The sequence below is a fragment of the Chionomys nivalis genome, chromosome 23 (assembly GCF_950005125.1).
Source record: "Chionomys nivalis chromosome 23, mChiNiv1.1, whole genome shotgun sequence".
Taxonomy (NCBI): domain Eukaryota; kingdom Metazoa; phylum Chordata; class Mammalia; order Rodentia; family Cricetidae; genus Chionomys; species Chionomys nivalis.
In genome coordinates this window covers 25,251,182-25,279,069 of record NC_080108.1, presented here as the reverse complement: position 1 = coordinate 25,279,069, position 27,888 = coordinate 25,251,182, and the positions used below count along the sequence as shown (strand labels likewise).

The window sequence follows — 27,888 nt, the reverse complement described above, 5'->3', positions numbered from 1 at the left end:
ATACAGAGAAACTCTGCCTCAAAAAAACTAAATAAATAAATGCCAATAACTGTATCATAAACAATATAGTATCAAATAATAATAATAATGTCAAACAGATACCACAATAAGAACTGTAAAATTGAGATTCCAAGAACTAGGTGCCTGCTGTGTGATGTGATGGCACAGGGAGACATGAAGGAACAGGGCTGCAAAGACTGTGCCTCACCCTGTGAGTCATAATCCTGCTGCTTCAGGCTCTGTAAGGAATAAAAGAGTCCCAGGGAGGGGGTGGAGCTGGAGAGAAGCTTTATCCTGTCTTCAGATGTCTCATTACGTTTCCCTTTCCCTGCTGCTCAAACTGCTGCCCTGTAAAACATTAGGCACTCCACTTAAATACTCTTCGGTCTGTTCCATTTCTCATCTATGCTGTGGGGAGGTGGAGGTGGGTGAGGGGTAGTGGCTCCCAGAGCCTCTTTGAGGATAATGTTAGACTTACAGAAAACCCAAATGGAACCATATCTTCCTTCCATTGCTATATTGTTCATACCAGATGATCCCTGAAAACATAGCCACTGAACTATTTTCTCCTTTGCTCACTTTGAAAGATGTGATCACAAACCCAAATGGAGTAAATAGATGTGGAATTTGTAATAATGATAATAATAATATAAATGGCAACAATAAAAAATTTATGAACATGCCAGAACCAAAAATTAATTTTTTATTAAACATGTAAACTGGGCACAGTGATGCACAGCTGTAATCCCAGCACTTGGCAGGTGGAGACAGGAGGATCAGAAGTCAAGAACAGCCTCTGCTACAGAGAGAATTCAAAGCGGACCTGAACTACAGAAAACTGCCTCAACAAACACTCAAAATCAAACCAAAACATAGAGTGCTTCTGTGCAAATATGGGGATAGTAGCTGAGATCAGGGTGCAGCCTGAGTTCTGAACTTATTCTTTGCAATGAGCATGTTGAAACATTCCTGCTATTTAAGTCTGCTGTTCACTATGAAGTACAGTGTTTTTATTACATATGTAAAGTTTTCTGCACTTTTAGAAACATAATAATTCATGAAAAACAATTATTTTCTACTGTCATCAGTTACTGTTTGTCAAATTAGTGTGGTTTTGGTGAAGAACTGTTGCTTGAGTTGCTAACTTACACACAAACACAGACACACACACATGCACACACACACGTGCAAATTGTATCATGAAGCTGACTTGGGATGAGGGCAGAATTCTAATTTCTAAAACAGCTCTTATCATAGTCCTTCTGTTTTGTATTTCATATTTATGTGAAGTGGCATTTTCAGCACTGTTGTTTATAAAATCAAAGTATCGGTCAACTGCAAATTCTCTAGATCCTACAGTATTACAAATTCAGTTTTAATTCTTTATATAATGGCAACTTACACCAATATTTGGTATACTATTTTAAATTTTGAGAAGATTTCTTAAAATTATGATTCATGCTTGCTCCCTGTCTGAAATTAATTCAGGGTATATTTTGGAGGATAAAATGTTTGAAAAAAGCTTGATAATCAGTATCAAAAAAGTCTGTTTACCTCAAGCTGATGGCTTACAATTCTACTTAGAACAAGTAAACCAAGATTTCTTGAACCTCATCTTCAAGAATTTTCTTTTAGGTCTGGTTGGGGCACAAAATACTACATTTCTGAAAAAGTTCTCTGATGATTTAATACTCATAATCAGGTTATCACATTTTGGGAACTACTGGCTTTAAGTAATATATTCCCAGCCCAGTCACTTTTATCACCATCTGTTTTATTAAGATTTCTTTCATTATGTATTCATGTGTCAAAGCACTTAAAACTAGAGTTACAGACAGTTGTGAGGCACCATGCTGGTGCTGGGAATCTAACCAGATTTTCTACATGAAGCAGTCTTAACTGCTAAGCTGTCTCCAAGACCATTTGTATTCTCTAATTGATAGATGCATTTTATAATGATTCTCTATTTTTTCTTTAATATATTAGTTCCAGTTTGCTTTGTAATTTGAATGTAGGAAAAATCAAGACTAAAACAGGGGCATTTTCATGGCTGGGGAGATAGCTCTGGGCAAACTGCTTGCTGTGCAAATATAGGGATAGTAGTTCAGATCTCCAGCAATCACACTAAAAGATGGGCAGTTACAATCCCAGCTTGTAATCTCTGTGCTGGGGAGGAAGAGACAGGGAATCTATATAGCAAGTTGATCAGCTAGACAGTGAGAAACTTTAGTTGAGGATGAAATTTTGCCTCCACAATCAAGGAAGACCCCCAATGTCAACTTCTGATATCCTCATGTTTACCCATAAACATGAACATACACATATATGCCCACATACATGTAAACACAAATACATACACACACTCATACACATATATGTGTATGTTATATGTGTATGTATGTATTCAGTAGAAAAAATGCACTTTGAATTGTCACCTTTTCTGGGGCGAGTGATTCACAGTACAGTATTCTGGCAGGGGCAGAGCTACAGCTCACTGTCAATCTGGCATCATCAGATTAAAAAATGTAGACTCTGCAGTACATTGTTTGGTTGAGCTATGACATTGGGTAAGTTAGGTGGATTTCAATTTACAATATTTTCAATCTCTGGGCTACTAGGACATGTCATGTTGCAAGTTAAGGGGCATCTGCATTCAACTTTCTTGGGATAGGATACGTATGTATGTATGCATGCATGTATGTATGTATAACCTACCCATTGTAGGCTTTATTTTATCCCTAAATGAATTTAATTAAATATGTCAATTAAAAAATCTATAGAAAAATAAATTTTTATTTATTAACTTAAAAAATTTTCATTTTAAATTAGAATATTAGGACTAGTTATAAAACAGACATAAGAAATAAGGAAGAACAATCAGTATTTTATGTGTGAGCTAGTTTTTAATATTTTTAGTTAAATAAAACTAAATATTCAAATATAAACTACCGTTATCCAAAATATTTGGTGCCCGATACTTCAGATTTAAGAGCATTTCAGATTTTCATGCTAGTTGGTGCTTACCCTGTATAATCATAATTTTGTAGTATTCTTAGAAAGGATATCTGCTCTCACCCCACTAACTTAATACACATAATCTCAAGTAGCAATATGCAGGTGTGGCTAATAGCACAGTGTGCCCATCCTTCTTTCCATAGTTAGCTCAAAAGGGCTTATATGTCAAGGATGCAACAGAACAGAACACATCTACAGTAGATAACTTATAAACGTGTACAACTGTTTGTTTATTCACCCACATGAGATAGCCAAGAAATCTGAAACCTCACTGTCAACTTGTTAGAAGTTTATTTATATAAAAACCTTTAGTTATATGATGTAACTCTGGTTTACAAAAGCACAGTATTCTTGTGGTTCAAATCAGAAATTTCTAAACAGCTCCCTGAAGAGCCCTCAGCACAGAAGACCCTCAAATACCTTAGACAGAGGAGTAAATGAACACCAAAGTGCCTGCCTACAACTACAAGTGCTTGAAAGGAAATGGTATGAAAAGAGAAATCAGTGACAACAACAACAAACTTCACAAGTTTATCCTACCACAACAAATCAATAATGTTTATAATATAGCTACTCCGATACAATTATAATTTACAGAGGACTATTAGATTCATATTGGCTTACATTTAAAAAGAAAACATCAAAATCCCAATGGGTAAAGGCTGAAGACATAATTTAGAGGTTAAGAGCACTTATTGCTCTTGCAAAGGACCTGGGTTTGGTGCCCAGCAGCTACATGGTAGCTTACAACCATCTGTAACTCTAATTCCAGGACTGCACACATGTGGTGCATATAAATTCATGCAAATACACATATATGCACACACCACTTAAAAATACTAGTAAATGCAATTTAACTGCCAAAGTTCTCTTATTGAATATACTGAAGCAGACCGTGACATAGGAGACTGCTAAAAATTTTCAGGATTTACTCTCTTACACTTTGACTGCTGACCACAATAGAGATGAAGAATGAGGTAGTCTGAAAATTCTGAGAAGTATAAACCAGATTATATTCTTCACAGTCTCTAAAGACGTTAGCTTTAGGTTGTGCGAAGTACCCTCAATTTCCAGAGGCCAAGAACAACACTGCTGCAATGAAAGAGTAGAGTAGTTAGGATTATGAGGGAGGTTGTTTTCTTCAATGAAAGTAGCCAGCATACCTACTTGCTCATAATTTTACTCCCTTGCTCAGTGAAAGGTTGTGGAGCTTTTGATAAAACTTACAGATGTTTAAAATGTAAAGCCATTTGAAACATATTAGGGACATTTACACTCCAAGTAAATTTAAAGTCTCTGTCAAACTTACTAAAATGATCTAGTCTATCAAATTATAATACAAAATGTGCTTATGAAGTCTAATAGGGAAAACTGTATAAGATTTGCAAATAATTTCTAAGATATGACATATATGCTAACTAACAGTAATTGTCAAAGGACATAAACATAACTGCATTAAAGAGTGTTCCTAAAGTCATTTCAAAGAGATTAACAAAAGTAAAATAAAAAAAACTAGGCAAGGCAGTGGTGGCACATGCCTTTAATCCCAGCACTCAGGAGGCAGAGGTAAGTGGATCTAGACCAGAGCTCATCAATAGAGTGAGTCCCGGACAGCCAAGGCTACACAGAGAAACCCTGTAATCCCATCTCTGGAAAAAAACCCAAAACCCAAAAACTTTAAACACGTTTCATGGGAGGTTCAAAGCAGTGACTCCTTAACTAAATCTCAGTAAATTGATCATAGCTGTAATTATACTATGCTTTTACTTATCATTGGAAACGATTCATTAATAACTATAACATGTTACTTTTTAAAATAAAGAGATTTTTTCCCCCAGTAATAAATTAAATCACTATCCAAAAAAGAACCCACATTATGAGAAGATTCAGGGAAAAAATTAAAAGCATTTTCCTAACTTTATTGTTAAGTCTAAAGGTGAATAAATTTGATTCTGACACAAGATGATAGTTACAATTATCTTCAACTGCATTTCAACTGTCAGATGTAAAATCCAAACTCAGACTGCATTCGTTCTCTTACATTGAGTTCTGTGTCATCCTTACATGGTTTCAGTACTTTCTCCAAGAAAATGCCTACTTTAAGTGATTTCTTTCTAATATTACATAACTAAGCCAATGAAAGCATTTCTTCTTCTTCTTTTTATTTATTTATTTATTTATTTATTTATTTATTTTTTGGTTTTTCAAGACAGGGTTTCTCTGTAGCTTTGGAACCTGTCCCGGACTAGCTCTTACAGACCAGGCTGGCCTCCAACTCACAGAGATCTATCTGCCTCTGCCTCCCAACTGCTGGGATTAAAGGTGTGTGCCACCACTGTCCAGCTCAATGAAAGTACTTTTAAAACAAAGAAAATATTCCCTTCAAAAATTAAAATGGAACAAAGCCTCTAAATATAAAGAATAAACATAAAAATACCCCCAAGGTAATTGTGACATTAACTTAAAATGTCAGAAAACATTCAAGAAAACTGGGTGTGGTGGCTTACACCTGTAATCAAAGTATTAATGAAGGTGAGGTAGACGGTGGCAAGTTCAAGGCCAGCCTAAGTTATATAGCAAATCTCTGCCTTAAAAATACAATCAAACAGAAACCCTCTTTCTTTGTTTTAAACAGGATGACAAAACTATGAGAGACACGAGATGAAGTATGGACAAATAAGACAAGGACTCCTTTACACAAAGGTATGGTTGAAAATTTACTTTCCTTGCATTATGTTTAATGTGAGTAATCATTAACATATAGTATAATGAAATAATTAAGATGTACTAAAATTATGGCTATTGCTTTTTAAGCAAAATAAGTAATCACTGGTTTAAAAATACATACTTAAATGTTAAATTTTTATGGTATAAAGCTTAATTCATTTTGTTTGAATACATAGGAAGTTTTATAGTCCAGCTGAGACATCAAATATCAAATGTAGGGTCCTTCTAAGAAATAGTTCAATATTTTAGAAATACAAAGAAACATGACAATTAATGTCATTTTTAAAATATTATTTGCAATTCACACATTACTAAGTATGTGTTACCTCAACAATATCCGAGTTTGTTCTGCTTTCATGTGGTTCATTATACTCTGTGTACTTGAGAAGAACTTTGTCCATGTCAGTGCTGGCATACTGAAACAGCTTGTTAGAGCTGTTGAAAATGATGAGTGCTATTTCACAGTCACACAGCACACTGAGTTCATAGGCTTTCTTCATCAGTCCGAACTTTCTCTTTGTAAAAGTGACCTAGACGAAGAAAAAGAGGTTTATTTATTTTTTATTAAATGCTTACCTGTACTTGAAAAACAGTCTCCTTAATGATAAGTCTCTCTTCATACTGAGTCAGTGCTCCACATAATCCTCCCCTCCACAGTGCACAGCACTGCAGTCCTGTATTTACTGAGTGTGCCCAAAGGCTCTGAAAGGGAGCATTCCTCTCTCATCCTTGGCTATGACTGCTACCGAAGGCAAGGTTACATTTCAACTTAAATTGTACCATCAGAAACCAACCACTTCTACATTTCAGTTCCTAAATGATTAAGTAACATCACTAAACTAACTTATGCTTCTCTTCCCTGCCAAGTCTTTTTACTGTCTCCACTAAAATTCAGTCTAAAACCAGCAAAATTATCTGATGCCATCAATTTCTTTTACTATTTCTCTAAAACCTGCTAACTGACGTAGTTCTGAGATCAAAACTGGTTTTTTTTTTTTTATGGCTTTAAAACCAATATATACCTTATTCTAAAAGTTCCTGAAAGAAGTCCTTTATTTCTCCCTATTTTCTCTTCTTTTCCTTCAAAAGTCTCAGTTATGTAGAACTGTCAAGCTCTTAACATGAAACCATAACATACAATAACTGGTGGTAAGCATGAAGTGACACATAATCCTGTCACTTTCCTAAAGCAGTACCACCTGACTGCTTTTCCCAGTCCTGCTCCTAATCACCCAGTGTCACATCCTCAGTGCTACCACCACCAATAATCATTATCACCTAAAATCCTCAATGTCACAGAGTTCACTCTGATGGCTTCTTGTTCAACTCTTATTTTTGTACCCTCTTTGCAGACATTCTTTTACCTTATCAAGTCCTCAGATTCATTTATCTTACCAATTTGCTAATGCAGGTCAAATAATACTCGTCCAAAATGCTCAGAACCAAAATGTGTTTCAGATTTGTGGGTTTTGTGTATTTATGGAATGTTTGCATGTTCATGGTGAATTATCCTAAAGGCAGGACCTTGAACTAGACATACAATGAACTTACCTTTCATATATATCTCATGCACACAAACTGAAGACAATTTCACACATTATTTTTATTGTTTTTATTGAGCTACATATTTTTCTTCATTTCCCTCATTTCCTAACCTCCCCTTTCTACCCTGTCCTATGATCCCCATGCTCACATTTTACTCAGGAGATTTTGTCTTTTACTGCTTCCCATGTAGATTAGATCCAGGTATATCTCTCTCAGGGTTCTCTTTGTTGTCTAGGTTCTCTGTGATGGTGAATCGTAGGTTTTTTTTTGTTTTGTTTTATGTCTAAAAGTCACACTTATGAGTGAGTACATATGATATTTTTTTGGGTATGGGTTGCCTCACTCAATGTGATGTTTTCTAGATCCATCCATTTGCCTGCAATTTCAAGATATCATTTTTTTCTACTGTGTAGTATTCCATTGCATAGATGTACCACATTTTCTTTATCCATTCTTCATTCTAGGGGCATTTTGGTTGTTTCCAGGTTCTGGCTATTACGAATAATGTTGCTATGAACAAAGTTGACCACATGTCTTTGTGGCATGATTGAGCATCCTTTGCATCTATACCCAACAAGCTGGGTGTTGAGGTAGGATGTTTCCTAATTTCCTGAGAAATTACCATACTGATATCCAAAAGGGCTGTACCAGTTTGCATTCCCATCAGCAATGGCGTAGTAGTGTTTCCTTTACCTCTCATCCTCCCAAGCATAAGATGTCATCAGTGGTTTTGATCTTGGCCATTCTGACATGTATAAGATGGAATCTCAAAGTTGTTTTGATTTGCATTTCTCTAATGGCTAAGGATACTGAACATTTTCTTAAGTGTCTTTCAGCCATTTGAACTTGTCTGTTGAGAGGTCTCTGTTTAGGTCTGTACCCCATTTTTTTATTAGATTATTTGTTCTTTTGATGACCAATTTCTTGATTTCTTTGTATATTTTGGAGATCAGTCCTCTGTCCAATGTGGGGTTGGTGAAGATCTTTTCCCATTCTGTAGGCTGCCATTTTGTATTGTTGAATGTGTCCTTTGCTTTATAGAAGCTCCCATTTATTAATTATTGCTCTCTGTGCTACTGGAGTTATATTTAGGAAGTGGTCTCCTGTGCCAAGGTGTTCAAGTGTATTTCCCACTTTTTCTTCTATGAGATCAGTGTGGTTGTTTTTATGTTAAGGTCTTTGATCCATTTACACTTGAGTTTTGTGCATGGTGATAGATATGGGTCTATTTTCATTTTTCTACATGTTGATATCCACTTATGCCAGCACCATTTGTTGAATATGGTTTCTTTTCTCCATTTTTTATCTTTTGCATCTTTGTCAAAAATTAGGTGTTCGTAGGTGTGTGAATTGATATCCAGGCAGGTCTTCAACTCGATTCTATTGGTCCTCCTTCTGTTTTTATGCCAATACCAGGTTGGTTTCAGTACTGTAGCTCTATAAAAGCATTTGAAGTCAGGAATGGCAATGCCTCCAGAAGTTCCCTTATTGTACAGGATTATTTTGGCTATCCTGGGGTTTTTGTTTTTCCATATGAAGTTGAGTATTGTTCTTTTGAGGTCTGTAAAAATTTTTGTTGGGACTTTAATGGGCATGGCATTGACACTGTAGATTGCTTTTGGTAAGATTGCCATTTTTTACTATGTTAATTCTACCTATTCTAGAGCATAAGAGATCTTTCCATTTTCTGGTGTTTTCTTCAATTTCTTTCTTCAAAGATTTAAAGTTCTTGCCATATGGGTGTTCTACTTGTTTGGTTAGAGTTACCCCAAGATATTTTATAATAGTTGTTTGTGGCTAGTGTGAAGGGTGATGTTTCTCTGGTATCTTTCTCAGCCCATTTATTATTTGTATAAAGGAGGGCTACTGATTTTTTTGAGTTAATTATGTATCTACATTACTGAAGGCGTTTATGAAAGAGTTCCTTGATAGAATTTTTGGGGTCACTTATGTAAACAATCATATCATCAGCAAACAGTGAGAAGTTGACTTCTTTTCCGATTTGTATCCCTTGATCTCCTTTTGTTGTCTTATTGTTCTAGCTAGAACCTCAAGTACTTTATTGAATAGATATGGAGAGAGTGAACAGCATTGTCTTGTTCCTGATTTCAGTGGGATCGCTTTGAGTTTCTCTCCATTTAGTTTGATGTTGGCTCTTGGTTTGCTGCATATTATCTTTATTATGTTTAGGTATGTTCCTTGTATCCTGCTCTCTCCAAGATTTTTATCATGAAGGGGTGTTGAACTTTTAGAAGACTTTTTCAACATCTGATGAAAATGATCATGTGAGGTGTTTGTTGCTGTTGTTGTTTTTAAGTTTTTTTACATGGTGGATTTACACTGACAGATTTTCGCATGTTGAATCATCCCCGAATCTCTGGGATAAAGCCAACTTGATCATGGTGGATGATTTTTCTGATGTGTTCTTGGATTCGGCTTGCCAGTATTTGAGTATTTTTGCATCAATGTTCATGAGTGAGATTGGTCTGTAATTGTCTTTCTTAGTAATGTCTTTGTGTGGTTTGGGTATTGAGGTAATTGTAGCCTCATAAAAAGAGTTTGGTAATGTTCCTTCTGTTTCTATTGTGTGGAACAGTTTGAGGAGTATTGAACCTTCTTTGAAAATCTTGTAGAAATCTGCACTGAAACCATCTGGTCCTGAGCTTTTTGTGTTTGTTTGGGAGACTTTTGATGACTTTTTCTATTTCTTTGGCGGTTACAGGTCTATTTAATTTGTTTATATGATCTTGATTTAATTTTGGTCAGTGATATTTATCCAGAAAATTGCCCATTTCCTTTAAGTTTTCCTGTTTTGTGGAGTACAGGTTTTTGAAGTATGACCTGATGATTCTCTTGATTTCCTCCATCTCTGTTGTTATGTCTCCAAACATTATTTTTAGTGTACCTACATTTTAACTACAACCCATTACGTAAGTTAAGGTGTGAGATTTTCCACTGTGGCATTGTGTCGGAACCCAAAATATTTCAGACTTTGAAGACATTGGGGATGTGGGATTTTTCAGATTAGAGGTGCATAACTGTATCTCTTTTTACATACTTTCTTTACTCTTTAGGTTTGATGATCTATTATTGTCGGACTCCTTCAAATGTACATAAATCTTTTCCTCTTCTCTCATTAACATACTTTCATGACACAGACCCAAGCAAGAACTAACTTTCTAACATACACCAAATTATCAAATAATCATGTGTATATCAACAAATACACATGAACACACCTAGTATCTCTGAACTATGACAAATCTCACTGTCACATGCAATAATGCATAATTCTCCTAAATCCATATGTTTGTTGTATTATCATCTTGTCTCCTACTTCAATCTCCTAAAAAACTACTTCACATTGGACCAAAAGAAGGAAAAAAACAAAACAACTACCCATCATTCTATCCCCAGATCTACCAGCTTTTAGTTGCTTCATCCACACTTTTCTTAATTTTTCCTTCTCTGCTGTTACTAATGTCTAATCTTACTCATTCTTGTAGACGTACCTCTTCTTTTTTTTTATCCCTGCTCTGTTAGAAAAATATTACTATCATGTAAATATGCTCTGGCATCTCTTCCAACTCTACCTTATCACTCCAGTCCAAGCCCTCTCTCTCTACTTTAAAATAAAAGCACCTGAAAGAAATGCCTAAGTGACTTAGAATTTGTGTGATTAAAGTCAACGATCACTGGTTATCTTACTTTCCACCTCAGCAATGTTTGACAAAATTGACCATGCTCTTTAAACATTTCTGTACCAGCTGTTTATGAACTAACTCATTGCTTCCTTTCAGCCTTTACTTACATTCTCTTCCTCTCACTTACTCCCAGATACCAGACTTCATGTGTTTAGGTGCCCATAGGCTTGACTATGGCTCCTTTCCCTTTAATCTTCACATATTGACTAGTGGTTGTATCATGATTTTAAATGCAAAAAAACTCTTTCCAGTCTTATCTGTTTGAATAAATGATTATCATCTATTCAAATAACAAAAGCAAAGCCATCAATCTCTTTTACTATTTTTCTAATTAAAATCTGCCAATTGAGGTAGTTCTGAGGCCAAAACATTTTTTCATGGTTTTAAAAGAATCTATCGTGATATGCAAGATATTTATCAGTATGGCTATAGGATAGGGTCATTTCAGGTTCCCTATCCTCAGCTGCCCAAGGAAATAACTGGGGACATTGCCCTGGCACCAGGTAGCCACTCCAGGTTCAAGTCTCTTGCCAACCCTTAGGTGGCTCCCTTAACTAAGATATGTGCTTCCCTGCTCACCTATCCAACCTTCCTTTATCTCCAATCATCCCGTTTCCCCAAGTTCCCCCCATCCTCTCCTTCACACTTTTCTCTCCCCATCTCCCCTTACCCCTATCCCACCCCACCCCCAAGATTCCAATTTTTTTGCCCAACAATCTTGTCTACTTCCCATAGCCAGGAGGATAACTATATGTTTTTCCTTGGGCTCACCCTCTTACTTAGCTTCTTTAGGATCACAAATTATAGACTCAGTGGCCCATAGAACCTTCATCTAGCGATGGATGGAGATAGAGACAGGCCCACACTGGAGCACAGGACTGAGCTCCCAAGGTCCTAACGAGGAGCAGAAGGAGGGAGAACATGAGCAAGGAAGGCAGGAGCACCCACCCACTGAGACAGTGGGGCCGATCTAGTGGGAGCTCACCAAGGCCAGCTGGACTGTGACTGAAAAAGCATGGGATAAAATCGGACTCTCTGAACATGGCGGACAATGAGAGCTGACGAGAGGTCAAGGACAGTGGCACGGGGTTTTGATCCTACTTCATGTTCTGGCTTTGTGGGAGCCTAGACAGTTTGGATGTTCACCTTCCTAGACCTGGATGGAGGGGGGAGGACCTTGGTCTTTCCACAGGGCAGGGAACCCTGACTGCTCTTGGGGCTGGAGAGGGAGAAGAGGACTGGGGGGAGGGGGAGAGGGGCGGGAGGAGGGGGAGGGAAATGGGAGGCGGGGAGGAGGCGGAAAATTTTTTTTCAAAAATAAATAAATAAATAAATAAATAAATAAATAAATAAATCTATCCCTTTTAAGATTTAGGTTGACTCCTATTTAACATCTACACTATCACAAACTGCCGGGTCTACCTCTAAAATAGACATCGTATCTTCACTTGTCTATGTCACTATCACTCAAATTTCATTATCTCTCACCTACATAACTTATATAATCATCTTAGTTGATTTTGCAACTCATCCTGAACACTCCATATTGCCAAGTAACAACCAAAGGGAAATATTCAGCCTGTTTAAGTGAGAGCTGGTGTTACTCACTGCAGTGAAAATAATGTCAACCCCACTCAACACACAATAGAATTGATCTATTCTCCAGCTCTTTGCCCATCCATCTCCCCTATACCCATTACTTGATTGGCATAGGTATGTCTATACATGTGTGTACATATATGTTCCTTAGACAACAGCTATTTTTCACTTTAGGAACTTCATTATATTCCCTGCCTGAGGAATACATATTAAAACACATCTCCATAATAGCTGCTTTCCTTTACCCAAAAAAAAAAAAATCATTTAACTTTTGAAAATATTCCTTATCATCTAAATACAAAATTAACCTGTTGCCCAGTTTCCCTCTTATATTTCTGCATGAGATCACAAACATATAGACATATTTGTATAAACATATAAGAAATTTTTCTGTCTCACAAAACTATCATTAAGATGGAGGGTAATAGCTCTATGGTATTCTCAAACAACTTCATATTTCATACTGCCATAATTATGCCTTTTAATCTTTGTTAATAACAGGCATGAATAACTATCTTTTTAGTGTGTATTTGTAATAACTTGGCAATCTCTTTTTATCTGTTTTCATTTGAGATTTCCTTTATAAAACTACTCATCTCTTATCATCTTCCTATCATATAATTTATCCTTTACTTATCTAAAATATTCTTACGCAGATACTTACTGCTTTATAAATGTCTTTAAATTTTTTTCATTCATGTATTAACTTACTATACTATTGTCACTGAAAAGATTTTTGTTGTTAATGCTGTTTTTGCATTTCAATAGAACTAACATTATTATTTATTTTTCAAACAAAAAGAATGGCCAATAAGAAAATGCAATACAGACTGAGGGGTGGGCGTGGCCTGAAGCTTACAAAGGAGTTGCTGGTCGTAAGAGAAACAGCACATTAGAAGACACAAATAGTGATGTTTTGGCTGAAGAGTCTGGAGAAGCAAAGTTGACTGTTAACTTTTTTTTTAGCTTTAGAAAAGATGTTCTGCTAAGTTATCAGCAGAAGAGAGACACGAAAGTGGCTTCTGGAGAACAAGGTGGGCTATGCAGCTTGAGAGCTGGCGTCAACTCACAGTCTTCTCACTTCCCCCATTTTCTATCATTTTCCTCTTCTTTTCGCCTTTCTTTTTTCTTTTTTTCACTAAAACTGAAGCCCTTTGATGCTTTCAGTAAGCAGCCTTCTTCAGAGCAAATTCATATTCTTCAGGTTAGCAGGGTCTGCACAGCAGAGTCTGCACTGTTAGACAGTGTTCACATATAATGAAGATGATTCATGAACTGGGGCATGTATTTGTCAAGAAACTTCTTATCTGCATGGACTGAATCCCCTGTAAGTGGACAGAGCTCCCAGAGGAGTTTGCTGTCATAAAAAGACAGAAATTCATACTCTGCCTCCTGCAATACAATTGTACACTCTTTCACTGCCTTGACAAGATCAGACTTCCCACATGCTCTCCAGCAACTCCCTACAGCTGTCTGATAACCAGGTTAGGACCTTCAGTCAAATGTTAAGATCAGAGTCAGTTATCATACAGGCTATCTCAATCATTGGATACTTCCCAATATCCAATCCTGTCATCTCCACGTCCACCCAGCCGTGTTTTCCCTTGCTGCCATGGCTGTACCACCTTCACTGACACCTTGAGCCTGTACTGCCAGTACCTGCCACCCACACCCTGAAACAGCTTGGGACCCAGGGATCAAGCTGCGAAGGCCCCAGTCCCATTGGCCCTGTGCACCTGCTGTTTGTTTTTAAACTGAGTTTCACTATATAGGTCTGTCTGGCCTAGAACTTACTTTGTAGACCAGACTGTCCTCCTGCTTCTACCTCCCAAGTGCTAGGAAGAAAGGCAAGCACCATCAAGTCAAATTCAATTTTTAGTTTTTATTACAGACAATGAATATAGGTTTTCTGAATCCTGGCATTACATTACACCTTTATTAAATATACTATCTCAAAAATAATAAAACGTAATGTGTATGGTAACAAAATAGTTAAAATTAAACCACTTATGATTTGATGTACCTAGATGTATTAGCTGCAATGGAATTTTGAACTCCACACATATTTTCAAAATCAGTATGATAGTGCTAAAGATGAGACAAGGAATATGTCTTCAAATTATGCTCTAGGGAAGCTTAAAGAAAATCTTCCTTTAAATGCTCATAATCAGTATAAAAAATAATATTTCTGCTGCCCTTTTCTATTGCTGTGTATGGTGTGTGTGTCATACCTGTACATGGGCTTATATGCCTGTGGAGGACAGGGATCAATGTCAGGTATCTGTATATTTCAAAATTACTTTTTGTTTGTTTGTTTTGTTTTTTGAGACAGGGTTTCTCTGTGGCTTTGGAGCCTGACCTTGAACTAGCTCTTGTAAATCAGGCTGGCTTCAAACTCACAGAGATATGCCTGCCTCTGCCTCCCGAGTGCTGGGATTAAAGGCACGTGCCACCACTGCCCACATCAATATTACTTTTTAAAGAATTTATATTTAATTGTATGCATGTACGCATGTCTGGATGGGGATATGAATGTAGTGCTTGGACTCCAGATGTGGGTGTCAGATCCCTTGGATCTGGAGTTACAGGTTATTGCGAATGGAGTGCCAATAACCAAACTCAGACCCTCGCAAAAAGAAGAACATGCTCTTAACCACTGAGCCACATTTTCTCTTGCCATCCCCACTACCTTGTGTGAGTGTATGCCACATGTATGCCAGAGTACCCACAGAGGCCAGAAGAGGGCATCAGATCCTCTGGATTCAGTAGGGCATTTACCACCCAAATCTTACAACCTGAGTTCAATATCTGCAACCCACCAAAGACAGGTAGAAAAAGGCAACTCTGCAAAATTGTGCCATGGCCTCCACAACCATGCTGCAGCTCACGTGCCTCTCCACAAACAAATCATGCATTCACTCAAAGTAATAATAAATAATAAATTTAGGGGGCCTAATTTTTTTTTTTTTTTTTTGTTTTTTTTTGTTTTTTGAGACAGGGTTTCTCTGTGGTTTTGGAGCCTGTCCTGGAACTAGCTCTGTAGACCAGGCTGGTCTCGAACTCACAGAGATCCGCCTGCCTCTGCCTCCCAAGTGCTGGGATTAAAGGCGTGCGCCACCACCGCCCAGCCTAATATTTTGTTTTATTTTACTTTTTTACATACTAACCCCAGTTCCCCCTCCCTCCTCTCCCACACCCCACACCTTCCCGTCACCCCACCTCTCCCCATCTGCTCCTCAGGGAGGGTAAGACTTCCCATGAGGAGTCAACAAATTCTGTCACATCACCACACTGAGGCAGGACCAAGGCCCTCCCTCTCATGTCTAGGCTGAGTAAGGTTTCTCTTCATAGGAAATGGGCTCCAAAATGCCAGATCATTCATTAGGGATTGCTCCTGGTCCCACTGTCAGTGGCCATACAAACTGCCCAAGCCCCCCATTGCCACCTAGATCAGTTTTATGCAGGTTTCCTGGTTGTTTCTCCAGAGTCAGTGAGCTCCTACTAGTTCGGGTGAGCTTTTTCTATAGGTATCCGCATCCTGGTCTTGACCCCTTTGTTCATATCACTCATCCCTCTCTTTGATAGGACTCGGGCGCTCTGTCTAGTGCTTAGTTCCACAACTAACCACTCTACATCTGCATCTTACCCATCTGCTTTCATCAGTTATTAGATAAAGGTTATATAAGATCATGTTTATTTCCCCTTCGTAGGCAAATCCATGTATGTCCTCTTAGTTACCTAGTTTCTCTGGGGTTGTAGACTGTAGGCTGAACATCCTTTGTTTTATGCATAATGTTCACTTATGAGTATCTACATACTATATTTCTCCTTCTGGGTCTGGGTTACCTCACTCAGGATGGTTTTTTCCACTCCCTTCTATTTGTCTTCAAATTTTAAGATGTTATATATTTTTTAATCACTGAGTAGTACTCCACTGGGTAAATGTATCACATTTTCTTTATCCATTTTTCAGTCGAGGGGCATCTAGGTTGTTTCCAGGTTCTGGCTATGACAAGTAATGCTGCTATGAACATAGCTGAGCAAATGTCCCTAAAGTATGAGTGTGCCTCCTTTGGGCATATGGCTAAAAGTGGTATTGTTGGGTCTTGAAGCAGACTGATTCCCAATTTTCTGACAACTCACCACACTAATTTCCAAAGCAGTTGTTTGCACTCCCATCAGCAATGTAGGTGTTCTCCTTTCTCGATATCCTCTACAGCATAAGCTGTCATTAGTGACTTTGATCTTAGCCACTCTGACAGGTGTAAAATGGTATCTCAATGATATTTGATTTGCATTTCTCTGATGGCTAAGAATGTTGAGCAATTCCTTAAATGTCTTTCAGCCATTTGAATTCCTTCTGTTGATCATTCTGTTTAGATCAGTAACTCATTTTTTAACTGGATTATCTGGTATTTTGGTGTTTAGTTCCTTGAGTTGTTTGTATATTCTGGAGATCAGCCCTCTTTCAGATGTGGGGTTGGTGAAGATTTTTTTTTCCCCATTCTGAGGGCTGCCTTTTTGTCTTGTTGACTGTGTCCTTTGCCTTACAGAAGTGTCTTAGTTACAGGAGGTCCCATTTATTATTCTGCTGCTCTCAGTGTCTGTGCTATTATATTTAGGAAGTGGTTCCTTGTTTTTCTTTGTCAAAAATTAGGTGTTCACGGGTCAGGGTCTTCAATTCTATTTCATTGCTCCAACTGTCTATTTTTATGCCAATACCAAGCTGTTTCCATTACTGTAGCTCTAAAAAAGAATTTGAAGTCAGGGATAGTGAGGCCTCTAGAAATTCATTTATTGTACAGGATTATTTTGGCTATGCTGGGTATTTTGTTTTTCCATATGAAGTTGATACTGTTCTTTTGAGTTCTGTGAAGAATTGTGTTGAGATTTTGATGGGGACTGTATTGAATCTGTAGGTTGCTCTTGGTAAGACTGCCATTTTTACTATGTTAATTATACCTATTCCAGAGCATGTGAGATCTTTTAATTTTCTGGTGTCTTCTTCAATTTCTTTCTTCAAAGACTTAAAGTTCTTGTCATACAGGTCTTTCACTTGTTTGGTTAGAGTTATCCCAAGATATTTTATGTTGTTTGTGCCAATTGTAAAGGGTAATGTCTTTTTTTTTTTATTTCTTTTTTCAGCTCACTTATCATCTGTATAAAGGAGGGCTAATAATTTCCTTGAGTGAATTTTGTATCCTGCCATATTACTAAGGGTGTTTATCAGCTGTAGGAGTTCCTTAGTATAATTTTTGGGGTCACGAATGTATACTATCATATCATCCACAAACAGTGAAAAGTTTGACTTCTTCCTTCCAATATGTATCCCCTTAATCTCCTTTTGTTGTCTTATTGCTCTAGCTAGGACTTCAAGTATTATATTTAATAGATATAGAAAGAGTGGACAGCATTGTCTTTGTTTCTGATTTCAGTGGGATCGCTTTGAGTTTCTCTTCATTTTAGTTTGATGTTGGCTGTTGGCTGCTGTATAATGCCCTTATGATGTTTATGTTCCTTGTATCCCTGCTCTTTCCAAGATGTTTATCATGAAGGGGTGTTGGATTCTGTAGAAGACTTTTTCAGCAACTAATGAGATGATGATGTGTTTTATTTTTCTTTCAGTTTGTTTATGTGGTGGATTAAATTGATGGATTTTCATATGCTGAACCATCCCTGCATCTCTGGAATGAAGCTGACTTGACCATGGCAGATTTTTTTTTTTTTTGATGTGTTCTTCGATTCAGTTTGCTAGCATTTTATTGAGCATTTTGCATCAATGTTCATGAGGGAGATTGGTCTGTAGTTCTCTTTCTTAATTGTGTCTTTGTGTGGTTTGGGTATGTAACTATAGTCTTATAAAAAGAGTTCGGTAACAAATCTTCAGTTTCTATTGTGTGGAACAATCTGAGAAGTATTGGTATTAGTTCTTTGAAATTTTGATAGAATTCTGCACTGAAACCATCTGGTCCTGGGCTTGTCTTGTTTGGGAGACTTTTGATGATTGTTTATATTTCCTTAGGGGTTATGTCTATTTAAATATTTATCTGGTCTTGATTTAATTTTGATATGTGATACTTTATCTAGGAAATTGTCCATTTATTTTAAATTTTCCAATTTAGTGGAATACAGTTGCTTTTAAAGTATAACCTGATGATTCTCTGGATTTCCTCAGTGTCTGTCATTATGTACCCTTCCATTTCTGATTTGATTAATTTGGATATTCTTTCTCTGCCTTTTGGTTAGTATGGATAAAGGTCTGTTTATCTTGTTGATTTTTTTCAAAGAACCAACTCTTTGCTATTTGATTCATTGTATTATTTTCTTTGTTTATATTTTGTTGGTTTCAGCCCTCAATTTGATTATTTCTACCTGTCTCTCCTCTTGGGTGAGTTTGCTTTTTTTAATTCTAGGGCTTTTGGTTGTTCTGTTAATTTGCTAGTGTAGGAGTTCTCCAACTTCTTTATGTAGTTACTCAGTATTATGAACTTTCCTCTTAGCACTGCTTTCATCATGCCCAATAAGGTTGGGTACATTGTACTGTCATTTTCATTGAATTTTAGGAAGTCTTTAATTTATTTCTTCCTTGACCCAATGGTGGGTTCAGTTGAGCATTGTTCAATTTCTGTAAGTTTGCAGGTTTTCTGCAATTAGTGTTGTTGTTGAATTCTAACTTTAAGCCATGGAAATTTGATAAAATACAGGGGTTATTCTAAATTTGTTTTGTTTTCAAGATCAAATATCTAGAAATAAGTCAAAAATGTCTAAGATCCATGTGCTCATAAGCTTCAAACCCTATGCCTAATAAAAAACCAAAAGAAAAATAGGTATGTTCAATGGTGATAAGACCTAATATTATGAAGTTTTTTGTGACTCTAAATGGATGCACACATTTAGTAGGGGATACCTAAATCCAGGAAGATTCTTGGTTGACTGCTTTTGGGTGAACACTGATTTGACAGTTTCATTTTGAAATTTAAAGTAAAGAACAGCCGGCCTGTTCTGCAGAAATACAATGGTAGCCAACTATGTTATCAGATAGCAAATTATAGTAATTGCAATAGTGTAGAATTGAGCAAGGATATACAAATAAATAATCAAATGAAACAAAATACAGGGTCCATAAATAGACCCACAAATACACTGTTATTTGACTCAAACTCAGGCAGGAAAGAAATGCAATGAATTATACTGGGTCACTGAATATCCAATTGGGAAAATAATAATCTGATTCTGACACTTCAACTCCAAACATAAATTCCAATAGAGAATAGATCTAAAACATGGAAAGTAAAACAAAACACTTTGAAAAGAAACCTTAGAATAATTATCTCAGGCCTTATTTGGAGGTCCAAGCAGGGAGTGTGGCTACTCATAAATGTTTGAGCAAGGAACAGTCCTCCTCTACTGGGAACATGACCTTCTTGGCCAGGCACATATGAGTGGTAAGGTGGGAGGAGACACTTGTCTAGACAGCCAATTCAGCTCAATGAACTCTGGTGATTAAATGGAGTAACATGTAACATCCAGATTGCCTTTTATAGCTAAAAAAATTTACTCACTGCCTTGTGGAAAATGAAAGTTCTTAAATACAACGTAAAGGCCATCATCAATAAGGGAAAGAAAAAAAGTAAACCTAGCTGCGGTGGTTCTCTACACTTATAGTCTTAGCTACTGAGGAGACTAAGGTGGGAGGGTCACTTGAACACTCAAATCTGGGACCATCTTGGGCAGTTTAGTAAGACTCCCCTTCAACCTAAAAAATTAAAAACATTAACATGTGTGTAAGGGTATAATGGCTATTATTGATTGTCAACATGACTACACCTGGAATTAACCAAAACCCAAGCTGTTGGGTATACATATGATAGATTTTTTTAATTGGATCAATATATGCAATTTTATCAGTTCTGTTTCTCTAGAGAACCCAGACTAATACAGGATGCATGCAATATTGACTTGGCTGAACATGACTTGGCTGAACATGACATGGCTGCTGGACTCTCGAACTCACAGCAGCTCAGATTATCTACACAAAACCTGCTTAAGATTAAGCCTGACAACACCTTGTCATGGAAGCGAGAGGGGTTCCCTGCTTCTTGATAATTTGTAAGTAGTTAGCACAGTTATTGGCTGATGAGGGAGTAAGAGATATTTTCTTATGTAAAGAAGCCATTCTTCTCCTGTTTAAAAACAAACAAAACAAAAACCTCTCACCCATGCTCAAGTAAACAACCCTAATGAAACTCATTTGATAATTTGATAAAAACACAAAAAGGCAAACAACTTCATCAGACATCACTGAAACTTCAGATTAAACCTGGTTACTATTGCTTGTCTACTAGTATATTAGAGTGGATCAAATGGAAAGGGTAATCCCTAGTAATAGTACTAATACAGATTTGAAGCAGCTAGCATTATGCTACTAGCTAAATATAAATTAAGCAGAAACACTTTAGTAAATTCTCGTCAAATACAGATAACCACAGAGGTTAAGTACTTAGGTAAGGGACCAGTGCAGAGGAGGTACCTCCCAAGAAAGGATAAATAGAATACAGTGTTAAGAACAGATAAAGGGGATACCAGAAGAGAAGGTTAAGTGGGACATGGAATGGAAAAGCAAGGAAAAGGAAGGAATACGGGAAGGGACAACTAACAGTAATGGCCTTTGAAAACCATATGGAACCTACTACTGTACAAGTTACAATATACACAACTGAAAGAAATGTAAATGGAGTCACCATATTATGGAAGAATAGTGTCACAACTAGTCATCTTATGCCACTAAGTAAAATTTCCAGTGCCCGGAATGGGCTACATCTTGCTGAATTGTTGGCCAAATGGATCTCTTGGACCTCTACTTCAAACACTACAGGTACTGCCAAAGCTACTGTTAGCTCTCTGCAACCTGATGGGAAGACCCTATTGCTGAGGACATCTATTTACTCATGCCATTGAACATGGAGAAGTTGAACTGGCTCTTAACTAGAAGCTTCACCTCTACCAATTAGCATTCACAGTGCTGGAAGGTACTATACAAGCTAGCACAAGTGAAAAAGTAATCATCATTCATATCACTGAGCTACAAATCCTGTAATCTACAGCATATATAAGATATACTGGTACAACAGTGGACAAATGTTATGGGAGTATCCAACCACTTTTTAAAAAATTGGATTTAAGGCTCATTCCACGAGATAGAACCCATACCTGACACTGCTAAAGTAGACAAGAACCTGTGACTAGATAGGTGATGAGCCTAAAGGGAATAATCTACTATCATTCTGCTAAAGGAACACAGCAATAATATGGTTCCCATTGACATTATGCTATACCCATAGATCAGTACCTCCCTCAACCCTTATCAGAAAAGTTTCTTGGTAGTAGACAGGAATTAACACAGTGACCCACAACTGGACTGTACAGAAAATGAGAGATTTAGGATCATTCTATCCTAAATGGGATGTCTTCATCAAACCCCTCCCCTCAAGATTTGGGGAGAAGATGCAAAGATTATAAGAGCCAAAGGAAATGTTGACTCCAAGGAAACAGTGTCTTCCAGATACAACAGAACTGATACATATACAAGCTCACAGAGACTATGGCAGCACATATAAGACCTAAGCAAGATAGGATCCCAGCACCAAGAAGTTAGAAAGAAGATGCAAAGTCCAACTCCTAACCACAAGCTATCTGCAACTGATGGTTGGAAAAGAAAAAAAAAATCAGTTTTCTCCAATGGGGCATCACTGGGTATTCTCAACCACAATCTTAGGCAAACTCCCATACCTCAAAACAACTGGCCAATATAAAATGAACTCCATGTTAGTATGCTGGAGGTTGAGGTGTTTTGTTATTTTTGTCTTACTGGTTTATTTTGTGTGTGTGTGTGTTTGTTTAAAAGAAAGGAGGGAGGGAGGAAGGCAGGCAGACAGGCAGGCAAGCTTTTGTCCACCATTACAAAAGCTGATCAGATGAACCCCTCTAACTCAGCTACATACATAACCAAGTGTTCATGTGCACAAAATAAGAATAATTAAAAGAGAACTCTTTAAAACAGTATCAAAGCAGAAAAAACACAAATGTCTATTTCCAACAAATAAACATAAATACATAAATTATGTTATTTATATTCAGCTATACACTGATAAAAATATAAAAACACAATAACACACATTTATACACAAGTGTAAACATTACTGGATTTCACAAGTACAGAACTGCTCAAAAGAACACATACCGTACAAATAAATGAGAACAACAGGTATATCTAATCTATGGTGACAAATGAGGCAGGAGACCAGAAAACAGGACAGCAGCTCAGGGGTGGTACAGTAGGATACGTTAGCTACAAGGCCATGTTCTTTCTTCTAAAATTCATTGAATCATGCATTTAAGATCTGTGAACTTCTCCTCTATGTTTTACCTTAATACAAACAGGACAAACACAAATTTTGCTAGTAAAACAGCTGTTTTCTTGAAGTACATGATACTGTCACAAAGATTTTTCCATGTATTTTTTCAGACTTTAAGTGTAGGGTTTTTTTTTTTAATGTGGTTAATTCATACTTACACTTCAAAACTCGACTTGCTAATAGCTTTTTCTGTCTTTTCCTAAATTATCCCATTTTGAGTTATGGATTCTTATATAAACTCTCCTAGTAGCTGATCTTACTTCTATATGCTATATATCTAAATCTTCTAGATAGAAAATATATATATAAATGATTTTAATATTTAATTTAGCCCCCTAAAACTTGATTTGGGTAAATTAGAAACTTACTTTTCCTTTAATGTAAGAAAGAAAAACCTTTAACTCATAATTCATTCTTTGAAAAGTAAAATTAAAAAAAATTTTTAAAAAGTAAAATTAAGATACCATTTTAGTTTATGACAGATGCACTTATACCAGAGCTAATCTAAAAAACAAATTGCCATATTTAATTTTTTCTCCTTCCTTCTTTGCTGAGATAGTATTTGAGAGGTATGGACAGCCATTATCTACTTGATAGCTTCACAAAACCACCAACTTAGCAACTAAGCCCAAGGTAGGAACAGGCTAATTCTAGTTACTAAGCTTTAATTATAGCCCATTCTACAATTATCTTTCTAATATTTCATATTAACGATGGTGCACGCCCTAATCCCAATACTCAGATCTCTGAGTTTGAGGCCAGCCTGGTCTAGATAGAAAGTGAGTTCTAGGACAGCCAGGGCTACACAGAGAAATCCTGTCTTACAAAACCACAGGGAGAGGCAGGGAAGAAGAGGAAAAGAGGGAAGGGTAAACTTCTACACTGACCTTGAGAAAGCACATTTTTAGTGCTGTGCTGGTCCTGCTGAGCTTTGTAGAAACTGTTCTTCAAACCCCTGACAAATTCCCCAGAGATAACATCTCTCCCTACTTAATGTGCATCGAACATAAGGAATAAGTGGCTTACTATAATATTTTCTGAAATTTTTTCTTCTTTTCTCTAAATTAAGAAGCCAGTCAACTTTTCTAAAAACAACCAACATCAAATTTAGGGCCTAATGGCCATAGAGTTTTATACTGACTACTCAATAGTTAATAGTTAGAAAGTATACAAATGGATAGGTATGGTGGTATTAATAACTCTTGGAAAAACAGGCAGCTAGTTTTGGGAACAGATTGTCAATCAGTTTTAAATACAACAACTGCACTCCACATATCAGAATCATACTGAAATTATCCTGAATTTGAAAGAATTCACTGATATTGGTACTACAAACTCATCAATTAAAGATGACATATGATACATACATGTTTCAGAAGTATGAGAGATAATAAGGCTTCAAACCCATGTTCACTATTTCTTGGCTAAGCACAAAATGTAAGTGACCAGAAAGCATTCGCTGGTAACTGCAAACTTATAAAATCATACATTCCTGAGTACAAGAGAAGACATTCTAGCAACAACCACAAAGACCAGCAAAGACTAAGCACAGCATGAAGACCATATGGGTAAAAATGGAAGGATTTCATTTTCAACTGCACACAGGAGAAAACATACTTGAAGATTTCTTTAAACTACATGATGGGCACAATTTTATATCTAATATTTTTCATTTATTCTGGAACTTTAAACATTTAAGAGAGTTGAAATCAAATTTAAGAAAGATTTGACATTCTATATTGTTTTAAAAATCTGATAACAAATTAAATAAATTAAAATTTCATTTACCTGCCGGTTCCTCTCATCCATTATGCGTGTGATTTGTATTTTTTTCCGCCCCATTTTCAGATACCTTTTCTTCCTTATATTCCAAGTAATTAATTCAGAAGCTAATTTCCTTCAATATCCTAATGCATTGTACACAGTTTCTATTACGTAACCTTCTAGTCCAAGGCTACCGCTGAAATTTTCTTGAGAATCTAAAAGAAATACAAATGAAAAAAATGTCAATTCTGTACAACCTGTAAATCATTAAATGCTACAGAAATTTCAAATCTGCTTTTATACTGACACAGTAAGCAGTCTTAGGTTGGAATCTCTAGTTACAGACATAAAGTAAGCAGGTGACGTCTTTAACTACCCCTAAAAGTTCACCTGGATCTCTTTGTACCTTTATCTCTAAGCAAATGCAGTTACAGTATTCCAGGTTTTCACAATGTACATAATAACAAGAGAAACAACAACTTAAAATAGTTAATGTTACTTTAAAAAAAATGCCCAGCATAAGAGAAAAATCTAAGTATGGAAAAATCTCCATTCTTATTCATTCTTACCTAGAATCTCTTTAGTTAGACTTTATTATTTCTATTTTGTAAAAATGGAAGGAGACTATGGATGCCGAGACACAGAAAAAAAAATTAAGTAACATGGCAAAAGGTCACCCAATAAAGAGGCAATCATTGGGATAACCTAGGAGGCAGAGACAGACGGATCTCTGTGAGTTCAAGGATAGCCTGGTTTACAGAGGGAGTTCCAGGACAAAGATACACAGAGAACCTGTCTCAAAAAGCCAAAAGTTAAAAGTAAAAATAAAAGAAATAAAGGTTAAAATAAAGCCACGTAAAGATGGAAAATACACAGAGAACCTTGATACTGTATGTTATTATGCTTTCTTTGAATTGTTTAAATGCTGAGGAAGAAGCAACAGCTGCTAAATTATATTTGTTTATAAAAGCTGCAGAATTAATCCAAGATAGGTATTTTGAAAATACCTTGGCTTCAAAATTGAAGTCAAAAGGTATGTTACTTTGGAGGAGAGATTTTGCTTTTGTTTCCACAGAAAATGAGAGGCTGTGGATTTATTCAGAATTAAGAAAAATCAAGTTTGATCAAGGAAGACCACCAGAGAAGTCTCCAGTAGAAACGGATGGCCCAGATGTCTGAGTTCTTCATCCAGAACAGGTTCAAGACTGCTGTCTGAGATGATTGAGACTCACAGGATACTTCAGTCAGAACTTGATCATAACTCTAAATTTTCTTTAGGTCCCCATAAGATTATCAGCTCCCCCAACCAGCTGGAAGTAGCCTAGAATACTACGCCCACATTCCCAAAAAATGGACTATGGATATTTTCCTTTGTTTTTTTTTTTTTTTTTTTTTTTTTTTTAAGAGGGGGAAGTGGTGCAGGAGAATTGTCTGTATTCTGTCAATCATGTCATAAATAAACGCTGACTGGCCAGGCTGGAAATATAGGCGGGAAAACCAGACAGGAAGTAGAAATGATGTAATGAGAACAGGAGAATTCTGCGAAGGAGGAAGTTGATTCCTCCCACTCCTGCCCAGACCACCGAAGCAGCAGGATGTGATCTGCCTCACTGAAAAAGGTACTGAGCCACATGGCTAACATAGATCAGAAAAATGGGTTAATCAAGATGTGAGAGTTAGCCAGTGAGAGGCTAGAGCTAATGGGCCAATCAGCTTATAATTTATGGAGATCTATGTGTGATTTTCTTTGGGGCTAAACAGCTGGGGGTACCGGGCAGGACAAAAAAAAACAACAAGCAGGCCCGGCCCCGTTCATGTTATAGGATAACACTTCTCAAAATCAGAATCCTGAACCTTCTATAATCAGCAACACACAATATTCTTTATTGTTCTTGATGACCGTCTTGCAAAAGATAACTAATATTTGCCCTTATAAGTTCTTCTAAATCATTTTATCCTATGGCCAAATTTTAATACTATTCATCAGTCTACAAAGATACTACTGTGCCGGGTGGCGGTGGCGCACGCCTTTAATCCCAGCACTCAGGAGGCAGAGGCAGGTGGATCTCTGTGAGTTCGAGGCCAGCCTGGTCTACAAGAGCTAGTTCCAGGACAGGAACCAAAAATCTACGGAGAAACCCTGTCTCAAAAAATCCAAAGCAAAAAACAAAACAAAAAAAAAAAAAACCAACAAAGATACTACTGTATAAACTTTACACTATTACGCATTTAAGTGAAATACCATTTCCTCTGGACATTAAATGAATACCTCATCTATTAAGATTCAATTTGACTATCAAATTGAAATCCAGACTAATATTTCAACTTTATCATGCAAATTCAGGGTCTGGTTAAATGCAATGGGCTCATTTCCTAGCACCAGTGTTTCCCTGCTTACTGATCTTCCATGTTCATTTATTGTTTTATACAGCTGTAACACCCGCTACAATGATAACTTACTAACTCTCCCACAATAAATGCACTCCCAGACATCAAATCAAGCATAACGATAAAATGCTCAATAGCACTAGGGCCATAAGGAACAACATTTGTCTAGCATTCTGGAGACCCTAGGTTCACTCCCAAGTATAACAAAAAGGGAAAAAGAAAACAAGGGTGAGGCCAAGGACCTGTGTTGGATCCCTGGTACCCAAATGTTAGAAGGTGAGAAATAACTGCCATTGTCTTCAGATTTCCATGCACTCAGTGTGGCATGTGCAAACCCATCGTCTGTCTCGTCTGTCTCTCTTCTCTCTTCCCTCCCTCCCTCCTCCTCCTTCTTCCTCCCTCCCTCCCTCCCTTCCTCCCTCCCTCCCTCCCCCCTCCCTCTCTCTGTCATGAAAAGGATTGAACAATGAGCAGCATATGCTCACAATACATTTTTGCTTGTAGAAAATAAAATTCTACTTTTCCTTCTAAATTCTGTGGACAAAAGATAAAAATAATAAATGACATAAATGAAGAAACTGAAATTAGTAACTTCTGGGAAATTTTTTCAGTGGTGAGAAAAAAATACTACAAACAAAAACTATAGCTGCATTTAAAATTTAGAAAGGAAAAAATTCTGATCACAAACAAAAAAAGCATTTAAGAATGAACTTTAAACATCATCAAAATGC

The 27,888-nt window shown here is 36.8% G+C and overlaps 1 protein-coding gene and 1 pseudogene across 5 annotated transcripts in view; both read right to left on the bottom strand.

The window, feature by feature from the left end:
• Mef2a (myocyte enhancer factor 2A) overlaps positions 1 to 27,888 on the bottom strand; it is a 122,635-nt gene that overhangs the window by 45,839 nt on the left and 48,908 nt on the right. For all 5 annotated transcript variants that reach the window (XM_057756538.1, XM_057756535.1, XM_057756537.1 and 2 more), the window contains exons 3-4: positions 24,794 to 24,984; positions 6,069 to 6,272 (exon numbers count right to left, since the gene is read on the bottom strand). In XM_057756538.1, coding sequence (XP_057612521.1) covers positions 6,069 to 6,272; positions 24,794 to 24,847 — 258 coding nt within the window. In that variant the 5' untranslated portion in view covers positions 24,848 to 24,984. The remainder of the gene's footprint in view (positions 1 to 6,068; positions 6,273 to 24,793; positions 24,985 to 27,888) is intronic.
• LOC130865524 (oligoribonuclease, mitochondrial-like) lies at positions 13,652 to 14,287 on the bottom strand (annotated as a pseudogene).